The 12,917-nt window shown below is 39.1% G+C and overlaps 1 protein-coding gene across 2 annotated transcripts in view; it reads left to right on the top strand.

Annotated features, from left to right (window-relative positions):
• Positions 1-5,204, top strand: part of CTNNA2 (catenin alpha 2) — a 281,632-nt gene extending 276,428 nt beyond the window's left edge. For both annotated transcript variants that reach the window (XM_047781655.1, XM_047781656.1), the window contains one exon: positions 4,010-5,204. In XM_047781655.1, coding sequence (XP_047637611.1) covers positions 4,010-4,297 — 288 coding nt within the window. In that variant the 3' untranslated portion in view covers positions 4,298-5,204. The remainder of the gene's footprint in view (positions 1-4,009) is intronic.
• Positions 5,205-12,917: the final 7,713 nt, after the last annotated feature.

Genomic DNA, 12,917 nt, shown 5'->3' with positions numbered 1-12,917 from the left:
TTATTATTATTATTTTTTTTTTGTCTCTTTGCTATTTCTTGGGCCGCTCCTGCGGCATATGGAGGTTCCCAGGCTAGGGGTCGAATCGGAGCTGTAGCCAGCAGCCTACACCAGAGCCACAGCAACGCAGGATCCGAGCCGTATCTGCAACCTACACCACAGCTCACAGCAACGCCGGATCGTTAACCCACTGAGCAAAGGCAGGGACCGAACCCGCAACCTCATGGTTCCTAGTCGGATTCGTTAACCACTGCGCCACGACGGGAACTCCCCATGCAATTTAATTAAAAGGAATAAAGTAACCCCTAGCACCTAGTAAGTATTCACTTAATGTTAAGTTATTATTATTAGAACTTCATTTACACATGGTCATTAGTATGTCTTGTTTGAAAATGCCCTAGTTACAGTATACATGACAAAACAGAATGCACTTATGCAAAATAAGTTTTATTAAAGATTCAGTTTAAAAATCTTCTTGTCATGTAGCTTTTCTCTTTTTTGAATGTATTTTCTTTAGGAAGTGAATTTTTAGCAAAATGTGCCACTTAGAAACCAGGTCTCAGGGCTATTTTGGACAAGCATGAGCGAGACCCATTTTTAAATAAAATAAATTATGTGCTGAAAATGATGTAAATCATTACTGTGGGGTATAGGGCAAATGGCAAAGTTTATCTTTGGGTAATTCAAGTTTTAAGAAAAAGTCAATTTTGTTATTAATTTTATTATTATTCTTTTTTTCTTTTTATGGCCACACCTGCAGCATATGGAAATTCCCAGGCTAGGGGTCCAAATGGAGCTGCAGCTGCAGCCTACACCACAGCCACAGCAACACCAGATCTGAGCTACACCTGTGCTCTATGCCACAGCTTGGTGGCAATGTCGGATCCTTAACCAACCGTGAAAGGCCAGGGATAGAACCTGCATCCTCACGGAAACTGTGTCAGGGCTTTAACCTGCTGAGCCACAACAAGAAGTACCAAATTTCATATTAATTTTAGATAGGCCTTATTGTTTATGAGTATATTTGGTCAGGCTTAGCTGGCCCTCGCTTCCTTGCTTTATCTTGCTGTGAATTAAGAATCTGCCCTACCAGGCCCCTTGAACAAAATCATTGGCTTTATAATTCAGAACTGTCTCACTCTCAACCAATGTGTTAGGTTTATTCACAGGATTCCTGCATCAGGCTGGGAGAGCAAAAGGGTTCTGAAGACGAAACAGGCTATCCTATTTTTGCAGCAGAATTAGACACCATCTATCTGAAAATGGAATCTGTGGTAAAAATTTCCACATTACTTGTAATCCTTCTTTTTGGATCCACTCAATTTTCCCAAGATTTGTTTTTGGGAACTATTTAATAATGTAATAGACATATCTTATCCTATTCTACTTCTACTAATTCTGTTGCTCCAAAGCAAATCAGCAGAACTGTCCCCTGATATAAAATCTCTCTACCTTCTCTTTACCTGTAGCTCACGATAGTAGTAACTAACTTTGTGAATGAATATTACTCATTTTTGAAACCTGACAGACTTTGACAGGGAATTGTCAGTTGGTCAAGGGGTATGCCCTATAGCTCCTAAAGAAACCTTGACTGATCTCGTAATTGTCCCAGCATTTTGCTATCTGTTTCCTTCATTATTTACACTTCTACCTGGGAGTTTAATTGGAAAGATGAAAAAGTGACATTCAACCAGATAACTAGCAGATGGTATCAAACTTGTGAATGGTGAAAGTCCTGAAATCATGGGATGAAATAAGCCTTCAGATCGTCTTTGGGTTTCATTAATCCAGTGGTTCTCAATCTTTGGCATGAATCAGAATCCCCTGGCTTGACAGCTTTTGATTGAGAAATTTGGGGATTGACCTGAAAGTTTGCATTTCTAACAGTTTGCCGGTGATGCTGATTCTGCTGGCTCAGAGACTGTACTTTGAGAATCACTGCACTAATCGGTGCTTAGCTTCCCTTACATTAACATGAATAATCTAGAATTTGCTTTGCCTTAGCAAGGCTTAGAAATTTATACTGTATAAAGTAGACGTTATGGGTTAAACAGTTATTTTGGTATGTGTACACCTTGTAAGGTATAATAGAATTGGTAAAGTAAGCAGTTACTCTGTTCATTTGGTCGATTTAATTCACAAAGCAGACAATTATATATTTATTCATTGAGTCACGGCTCTAATCTACAAATCTCTGCTTCTATTATTGTGGAGTCAGTGTAAAGCTGATCTTTAATCTGTGTGTGTGTGTGTGTGTGTGTGTGTGGTGAAACCTCAAGTATTGCAAGAAATTCATCCATAGAAAGCTGCTTCTGTTTTCTCCAGCAGTCTGATTTTATGAGCTTTTTGTGTGGTAGAAGAATTGAAATCATTTGTCATAGAATTTTTAACTCGGAATAATGTTTATTTAGCTTTAATAAAGGATATGGAACAGAGAACAGCCAGAACAACAACCTCATAGAGGCCTTAGAGTAACTTTTGATGTCCCCAGTCTCTATTTAGGACATGTTTTGGTCTCAAGAGATGACAAATTAAATGAAAGTGGGTCACCTCATGCAAGGGGGGGAGGGCACAGTGTTTGGGGTCCGTGGGCATAAACACGCTTAATTACATCACACCCCGAAGGCTATAGGCCTACCTCTCATTCTCTAATACAGATGCAGTCTATCAATTACAAATTATACAATGAGCCGTCTCAGCAACTAGAAGCATATTACTTAGGCACATCCTTGGATCTCTCCTTTAATCACAATGGATACATTCCTTAGCTGATGTCACAAGTTCGATGAACAGACTACCTTCATGCATCCCTGAGGCAGCAGTAATATTTGCAGTCCAGCTGGTAGTTCTTTCCTTTCCCTAGGTCACCTGTAGAATTGTGGCTGAAAGGGAGTCTGGAATTGCAGTTTTGAATATTTCCAGCTTTGGTGGTCCAGGAGTTTGAAAAAGATATCGAATGATTATCTCGTAGGTACCACACTGTCTTAACAGTTAGAAGCAGAAAAGAAGGAACTTAAAAAAAATCTCTGTTCCTAGAGTTTGGAGGTGAATGTCTAAATCCACTTGCTCTATGTTGTGACGTTTCATTGCAATTTTAAAGCCACCCTACCCAATAGGGTGGTGGTATGTCACAGTAGTAGGATAGTCTTTAAGGACTGTATTGCTTAAGCTGTGTAAACTTCTGAATATTACTGGACCAAGTCTCTCACCATTTAAGGGCACTGATGGTAATAGTAATAAGGATTGTTAGGAGAGTTAAGTGGGGAAACCAATTTCTTTCAATAGCCTTTGGAACATGGAAGAAATCAATATTTCATTACCGTGTGGATGGGGGTGGTCTCATTGAATGCTCTCTGGCCTACACAAGCCTGACACAATGTTGATATTTTTATAAGCCATATATTTAAGATCTTGAAATAGACAGATTCCCCAGCACAATAAACACCTAAGTAAAAGCCATGAGCATGCACCCATGAGCATGTTCTTCTGCTTAGCTACCTGCATCCCTACCAATCCTGAGCTCAGGATGGAGAAATCATCTATAAATAGATACTTCCACTGAGAAGGCCATCAAATTGATATGTAACTCCTTATGACATTTTATTCTTCAGTGCCTGCCAAATGCTTTTCAAACATTTGAGTAATTGTCCTCATTACCACTCACCCTAATGCAATAACATGAGATGTTCCGCTTTGGAACATTTTTGTTCTATTGGAGTCCTCACATGCCCAAAAGATCGTTTTGTCTTTAGTGATATTGGGATTTTAGAAAGCAATGTATCATCGAGTATCCTCTTTTTTTTTTTTTCTTTTATCTTGGAATTAGGGACAGAAGACAGGTTACTTTTTTGTAGCCTATTCACCTTGTTGTGTAAATAATTTGCTCCCTTTGGGCAATACTGTATACTTGCATAGACACAGGATTGTTTTAATTGTGAAAATGCACCCCCATCTTCTGAATGTCGTACCTTGACTAACCTGAGTATATCTCATTCTTCTTCCGCTCTAGCTGGACAGTGCCACATCACTCATCCAGGCAGCTAAAAACCTGATGAATGCTGTTGTCCTCACAGTGAAAGCATCCTATGTGGCCTCAACAAAGTATCAGAAGGTCTATGGGACAGCAGCTGTCAACTCACCTGTTGTGTCTTGGAAGATGAAGGCTCCAGAAAAGAAGCCCCTTGTGAAGAGAGAAAAGCCTGAAGAATTCCAGACACGAGTTAGACGAGGTTCTCAGAAGAAACACATTTCGCCTGTACAGGCTTTAAGTGAATTCAAAGCAATGGATTCCTTCTAGGACGATAGGCTTTAACACAAGAGCTTTTTCTTTCCTTTCTTTTTTCTTTTCTTTTCTTTTTAATTCCATTTTTGTATGCATACCTGCTGACTCATATGCCTCTGGCATGGGGAAATTAAGGGAGCAGTGTCTGTTTGCATGTAAGATGAGATGTGATCTATAAGACTGATCCATCTGTAGCCTGGGGTGGGGACAGGGAATTCCTGTCCCAAGGTGGTACAGAGCTGTCCTTTGCAACATTCTCATAAAATTGGGCAAAGAGTTCGCATTGCAATGTTCACGGGAGCGGGAGGGATGGGGAAAATAAACTTAACTCTACAAAAGCAAACTCTAATGCATGCAAGAATCATTAGGTTGGCAGGTATATTAATAAGTGAAAAATCTGGAAGTGTAATGGTAGAACATAAAGCTTGTATTGCTACTGTTTCAGTGCAAAAATGTACTAGCCAATACGCTTAAGTGTGTGGCCCACAAATTGAACAGTTTAACTTTGATATCGTATCCATGATATTATGTGGATTTTTTACTAAGGGAAAACTAATTCATCCAGCCTAAAATGCTTCTTTTCATCTGTGTTCTGTTCTTTCTCTTCTAGTCGTGCCATTACTAGTGCTCATGTTATCAATTTCCCCCCTTTACTGAAAACGATAAACATTTATTTAAAACAATTATAATCCTTCTGGGGGCACTGGAAGCACAATGTGGTGATCATCTTGCTTTTACATTTTTTTTAAAAAAATTGAACTATGATTTTTCTAGAAATAGAAGGCCCAGTGATGGAATGTTAGAGGAATGGAAACTGACAATGTGTGAAGGTTTAGAGGCAAATACATAGGTGTAGCTTGGAGTTCTGGTATCTAATGTACCATTGTATCCACTAACTCAAAATAAACACATTTAATCTTGACATCTGAAGACTGCTTTCTTCCTTCCTTTGAATGCATATCTAGCACATGATTAGAGCATCTTCTTGAAAACTGGTTAAACATGCTTTGTCTTTGTTTTCAGAAATTGGGGGTAAAATTGGCAGATCATATGTAAAGAAGACTCCAGGTCATCTTTATAGTCTAGGAATCGCTTTTGTGTGTGTTTTTCTATGTGCTTTTATTTACTTTCAAACTGAATTTAAAATGAGAAAGTCATGTGTTAGAATTTTGGGGACCACGTTTAGCTATGGCTAAACTTAAGAAACTTAATATGTTCTCAATGAGAAACTGAGTCCAAGAAAATTATAGAGAGGCTCACTCATTTCCAAATATTTTATTCATTTCAAAACATTTTTTTTCTCTAAACTGTAGGAAGAGGGCCCTTTTCCCATGAGTAATAAAAGTAATAAAAGATATGGCTTGAGGAGTGAGGAAAAAAACAAATATTCATTTGTGTGTTTGAAACTCTTCCCATTTAAATGATTTCTACAGGTTATCAAGTTAGAGTATGTCTCCAGAAGACTTCTGATAAAATGTGTGTGTTTCTTAGCAATGTGATAACATAATAGGAGACATTGAAACCTATGCTTTGTGTTAGCTTAGTTGCAGAGTCCCAAAGAGAAGAGATTGAAGATTTGTGGAAGAAAAGACACTTTGTTCAGAATCTTATTTAGATATGATTCTGCTCAAATTACTGTTCACCACTGCTGCTGAAACTTGGCCTCTGTCCATTGGTGCTGAATAGAAATGTGGAGGCAGAGTTTTGGGTAAGGGAGAAGAAAACAGCTTTTATTGCTTTGCCAGGCAAAGGAGGCCCCAGCAGGCTAATGCCTTAAAGATCATGCTCTCTCATGGGGAAGAATAGATTTTTATAGTCTAAAAGGAGAAAAACAGGGTTTCAGATAAGGATCAGGACTGAGGCAAATATGCATTATTCTTTCTTTGGGAGAATCTTTTTCATTGAAGCTGGTGTTGAGAGATTTCAGCATGATCCTGGTGGTGGTCTTCTGGGTTATCACCTAGACTAACATTACTGGTAAAAAGGGCATATTGATCAGAGATTGGAACAAACTAGGAAGGTTCTTGAAAAACACCATGTGATAAGAATCTTTAACCAATAGGCAATTGTGTTCATGGTGCCTAATCATTACTTTATGGGTGATTGTGTCTAGGGTGCAATCCAGTGAGGGAGAAGCACAAGGAAAGGCTCCGAGCTGTTCACTTTTAAAGTATTCATTTCTAAAAGAAGCATAGGAATTTAAGTTTTTTTCTGAGGTGTATAATATGCTTATGCCATTATGTGTACCCCTTGAAAGGGAACCAGGACCCTGTCCCAAGGCTGTACTATTTTTGCTTAGCTGTTTCTCCCTTGTCTTTGCATTCCCCCCTTCCCTGATCAGCATCTGTCTGAATCTGCCCCTGGGAACCCAGGGAAGGTCACGGAGGCTGAGTGAGGCCCATTTCCTAAAAACAAGAAATGGGGACACAAAAAGGCTTTTGTGCTCAGGAGCCCCACAGGGCCCTGCTGGGCTACACCACCACTATGTGATTAAAAACACCACCCAGGCTGAGAATGATCAATTGATGGAGAAGCCATCATAAAAGCTGTAATTTTCAACACCAATCATTAAACCACTCTTTCAAGTATTCAGCTCCCTTAAGTTGTGTAAAAACTGAGAAGGGCAACCATTGACATTGATTCACAACTATTTATGGAATGCATTCTCTGAGCCAGGTCCTGATTTGAGTGCACTACTCTGTGAGCTAATTGGCAACTTTTCTTGTTAACACTTGAGTATGGCATCACTCTGGGTTTATGCATTCTTCTATGATTTAATGGGTTGAAAGGAGTATTCTTCAGACTAGCCAAGAAACTTAAAATTCTGAAGCTTCTTGACAAATCCTGAAAAATAGCAGGTGTTGGAGGAACATCTGGAGAATACCATTGCCTTTGCCCTTCAATTTGAATTAAATGTTTTAATACATGCATGTGAGCAATGTTGCATGTGTGTGGTTTCTAGAAATCAGTCCTTCATTTTATTTGTTTTACCAAAGCTTAGTGAGTAAACATCACCACTGTCCATCATTTCTCTTGTGATCAGGAGAATAACATCAACTCAGATACATAATTAAATAAAGAAGTTCCCATCATGGCTCAGTGGAAATGAATCTGACTAGTATCCATGAGGATGCAGATTTGATCCCTTGCCTTGCTCAGTGGGTTAAGAATCCAGCATTGCCGTGAGCTGTGGTGTAGGTCATAGGCTCATCTCAGATCTGGCATTGCTGTGGCTGTGATGTATGCCAGCTGCAGTAGTTCCAATTCTACCCCTAGACTGGAAACTTCCATATGCCACATGTGCAGCCCTAAAAAGACCAAAAAATAGAAAAAAAAATTTAAATAATTAAATGTAAACACTGAGCCAAGAGCTCTACAACAATAAAAAAGTTTATTTCTTGTTTCCTGTTCTTGAGAAACATACAATCTAAGTGGGAACATATGATAGAGACAGAAAAAAAGGTAAGGAAATTTGCTAAGAAATCATGTTCTGTATTCCAAATGAACAAGGTAAAGAAGGACAAAAGAAGTCTGAATGCATTGAAGATTATAATATTTGAGGAAGGATTAATGGATGGAATAGCATTTGGAAATGAGGAAACATTTGTACATGAGTGAAATGTATAAATGAGTAAATTTGGCAAGGGGTGACTAGGGTGAGCATTCAAGGAAAATGAACAGCATGCTTTGAGGTCTGAAAACAAGTGCAGAAACAGGAATCATGGGATTCAAGATGTGGAAAAGGGGGCAAGAAATGTGGAAATGTAGGATGAGGGTAAATTAAGGAGGCTCATGAAGGAGTGTGACCATTATCCAGTAGGAAATGGGGAGTTTCTAAGTGGAATGGTGATACAAGTAAAGCAGTGTCTACATAAGATAAAACTGACAATACATGAGGAGGTGAGACCTGAAGGGTCTGATGTTAGTTAGAAGGGGCATATGGGATAGAAATGTAAGAAAAAATTTCAGGTACTTCTTGAATAACTAGATGTAGAGTAAGTATGACTACTATACAATTTATTTAGGGAAACTAAAGAGTCAGAAAATTGGAAAATATCTATGAAGCAGTATGTAAACATGGGCTGGAAGAAACAAGATATGGTATATTTGAGAAGACAGGTTGGGACCTATGTCCCTGGGAAGAGACTTAGAAGGGAAAGGGAGACTACAGAGGCAGAGCCCCTCTCTGGGGAGTGAACAGTTTGATTCAAGCCACAGATCTGGGGTCTTATAAAGGGAAAATGAGCCCCCTGGCTGGTTGGAGAGCTGGTGGAACTAACAGGAGGGCTGTGGGAAGCCTGACTCCAGTTGTGGGGAGAACATGAATGACTGCTTGTTGCCAAAACATGATGGAAAGGGCAGATTGAAACCACACGTATGGCTGACTTGTTTCCCATAACCACCCAGGCATGTGCCCCAGCCTGAGCTGAGTGAATGCTCCAGCATTGTGTGTCCTGTAGGGCAGCTCCATAGTGGAATATGGGCAGCCACCACTGAGGAAAATGCTCAGCTGAGAAACAGTGTAGGAAGGTGAGAACCCATTAATGATGAGTGAAGGATGTTGCTGGAGGCCAGCTCCGGTGGCCAGGGAGTGTACACTTTTTCCCAATAGGAGAGGAACACGGCATCAGAAATGTACAAATACAGAGACAGCCTCTTTGTCCCTTCTTTCAGGGCGCTGGACTGCTCAAACTTTATTGGCAACAGTGGTTGATTATTTAGACAGTTTTTCACTACAGATTACATTACAGTGTTAAAAGTACATTGGTTAACTATTACATGGTATAGCAGCTACGCATCCTGTTTTAAGATCTCTATCTTATCTAAACTTAGTGAGTACTTTGAAGAGGCCATAAACACAAGAATTTGGCATTGACAAACTTTGTTTGTAGACTGGTGCTTATTTTCAAAGCGTTGTGTCAGGGAGATAGTGTAAGTAAATATAAACCAAATTGATTAAACTAGCTATCACTTAAAAGCTTTCACAATCAAAGACAAAACTCACAGCTAGGTTTTTTGGATAATATATGTCTAACTTTTATGAGCCTCATTAAAATCCTAACTCTAAAGTTTACTATATAACTAGTTGATAGATAAACACTGTGTTTTAACTAAGTTGGATTTAAATAGGGGAAAGTCCTTCAGGATGAAATTCTTATTATATTATTGTTGTAACTTTGTTAAATCACAAATCACCACAGGAAAATAAGAATGGAAAATAAGAATAATAAGTAAATAATCAGGAAAGACTGAGAAAAACTGAATAGCAAGTGAATAACAGAAAAGACTAAGTTATCCATGGAACAATCCCCACTCAGCAACACAAAATGGAAATTATTTCCTGGGAATTTAGTTTTCCACCTATGTCAGCAGGCGAGCCTTATTGTCTTCTGGGGCCTGTCCTCGGAATTGTGCCGTACAGGCAGGTATCCCCTTGTTTAGGAACCTGCCCTTGGAATTGTACCGTTCAGACAGGCCCCTTTTCCTGGTTAGGAGCTTGTCCTCGGAACTGCACCATTCAGGCAGACTTTTTTTTCTGATTAGGAGCCTGCCCTCGGAATTGCACCGTTCAGGCAAACTCCCTTCCTCAGCTTCTTGTATCTTCTTGGCTCCCCGCAGAAGGAGTGGTCTATGAGAGGCACACTGGATCTATGACAATGGCTAGAGCACCACAGCCCATGCCCCAACCCTCATCAAATACCCAGTACGGCTCTCCTGATGGGTTGAGTGTGCTTGTTCTAAGAGGGTGAAGAACACACAAGGAAAACTGAGCCAGTTCAAACCTGAACTTCAGGGATTCTGAACCAGCATCTTGGGACCTGACCCCACTCTTGATGGGGTAGTGATGGCTACTGACCAAGGGGAACCCTTCTTCAAACCTGGTCCTAGCCCTAGCCCCTGCTTCTCCAACCCCAACTCCAACCAAGGTGATAAATGCCAGCACAGCTTGAGGAAAGACATGACTTGTGTTCATGTCAAATCCAGCTCTTGCACCAAAGACATGGGCACACATAGACTGTATAGGGACATTCCCACATAAGGACACCTCTTCTAGACCAACATAGGTAACTATTTCACTTAATTTCATAGAGACAGAGAAAGATAAGCAAAATGAGAATACAAGGGATTTGTTTCAACTGAAAGAGCAAGAGAAAACCCCTTAAAAAATTAGCAAAACAATTAATATACTAGATAAAAAATTCAAAGCATTAGTAATAAGATTACTAAATGAACTAGGGAAAAGAATAGATGAACTTATTGAGAAATTTAACAAGAAATTATAAACTATAAAGAAGAACTAGTCAACATTGAAGAATACAGTAAGTAAAATGAGAAACACACTAAAGGGAATTAATGAACAGCAGATTGGTGATTCAGAAGACTGCATAAGGGATCTGGAAGGCAGAATAATGGAAATAACCCAATCAGAGTAGCACATCCTCACATTTTGAAAACTGAAAACAGTGTAAGGGATTTTTCTGGGATAACATCAGGAATATAGACATTCACATTATAGAGGTCCCAGAAGGAGAGGAGAAAAAGAAGGTGCTGAAAATGTATTTAATGAAATTCTGGCTGAAAAATTCCCAAGCCTGAAGAAGAAAACAAATACAGGAAGTACAGAAGGTCTTAAAATAGATGAACCCAAAGAGACCCACACCAAGTAGTATCATAATTAAATGGCAAAAGTTAAAGATAAAAAGACAATTCTAAAGGCAGCAAGAGAAAAAACGCACATGGAAAGGAACCCCTTATAATGTTATCAGCTGATTTTTCTGCATAACCTTACATACCAGAAGGGGGTGGCCTGATATATTTAAAGTTCTTAAAGGGAAAAAATATACAACCTAGGGTACAATACTCAGCAAGATTATTATTTAGAATTGAAGGAGAATTAATTTCTCAGATGAGCAAAAACTAAAAGAGTACATCAATGCTAAACTTGCTCTAAAAGAAATGCTAACGGATCTTCTCTAAATGAAAATGAAAATGCTATGTCAAGATGTAAATATCTATAGGAAAGGAAAAAAATTCCACTACTAAAGGCAAACATAATAAAGGCAGAGGATAAGCCAATGAAATCAACTCATATAAAGTTTAATTTTTTAAATTAAAGTATAATTGATTTACAAGTTTTCTTCCATTTCTGTGGTACAGCAAAGTGATCCAGTCACACACAGTTCCCTGTGCTGTACAGTATGACCCCATTGCCCATCCATTCCAAATGCAACAGTTTCTATCCATCAACCCCAAACTCCCCAAATCAACTATAATTACAATAATCAGTAAAAGGACAAATGAAGATGTAAAATATATCATTTGTGTGGGTAGAGGAACTCAATTCTCCTGAGAACTCCTGCACAGCATTCTTACTTGAACCTATTGATTTTCAAGGAAGGCCTTGGGTCAAAGGAAAGCTGCATGTGCTTGAAGCAGGTCTCTATCAGCATAAAGGAAATATGGACTCATAAAGAGCTCCAGAGTTGTGGATAAATCAGAATGGCCAAGAAGATGTGAATATGAGCACTAGAGTTTTACCAGAGTCCACCCCTTGCCCTGCCTAAATAAACTTATGATACCTAAGTACCTCCCATCATTAACTTTCAAGATGACAGCCAAAATATTTATGAAAGACTTGCCATAATGATAAGCTACAGTCTCAGTTGCTGCCATTATTCTCAGTTTACAATGGATGTTCATCACCTCTTCTACTGCCCTGGGTATGGTGTAGATTTCCATCACTGAAGGATCTGGGTCCTGACAGCCTTATCAAGCCATGGTTGCTGCAATTGCGCATTCATGTTTGGAAGCACAAAACAAAATTCTTGAGTTTATGAATATGCCTCCATATGCCCAGTATGTAGGTGCAGCCACCCTAGCTCCTAATGATAATCAGGGATAATGAAGCAAGTTAGTTGAGAAACTCTTTCTTTGCCTTCTGTTCAACAAATATGAAGAGCCCAAAGTGATGACATGGGAGTAGTGGCTATTGGCTCATTAGAAAACTTCATGTGCCTCCTAGTAGAAACTTTGTCTCTTTGGAACTAGAATGTCAAATCCAGAAGAATTTAAGATTAGAGGGATGAGAAACACAAATTCAGAACTGAGCTGTAATATGGCCCCAGTAATTTTTTGCTCACATCAACATAACAAACAGATCGATTTGTAAACCAGGCACAGATTTATTTCCTCCATGGTGAATCTCTCCATGAGGTCCATCATATGAGGTGAGGAAGAAGGGAGGTACACCTTGCTTGTGTTCTCAAGTTCTACCATGCCTAAGCCCAGATAAATAATTTCCATTGTACTTTGGATTGCTGCTGCATCCTGTTAATACTAAGATTTAGTGAACATGACATACCCAGCTTGTGATCAGCACTTCTGCTAAATCCTTTGGTTATTACTTAAGGCCAGCAACTTGTCAGGAACAACTTTCAAAATGGAAAATTGGTTTTTTTGCTTTTGTTTTTCCTTTGTTTTTTGCTATGGAAGGCATGATGTTACTCTAGACCATTAGGGATTTCTACTGAAACTCTCCAAATTGTACTTGCCAAAGACTCCACCAGGCATTCATATCCTCCATAGTTTCTCTATTACATGATATTTGATAGTGGCAGAGAAAGTTTTCCCACAG

Source organism: Phacochoerus africanus, chromosome 5, assembly GCF_016906955.1.
Source record: "Phacochoerus africanus isolate WHEZ1 chromosome 5, ROS_Pafr_v1, whole genome shotgun sequence".
Classification (NCBI taxonomy): Eukaryota; Metazoa; Chordata; class Mammalia; order Artiodactyla; family Suidae; genus Phacochoerus; species Phacochoerus africanus.
This window is presented reverse-complemented; position numbering and strand designations above follow the sequence as displayed.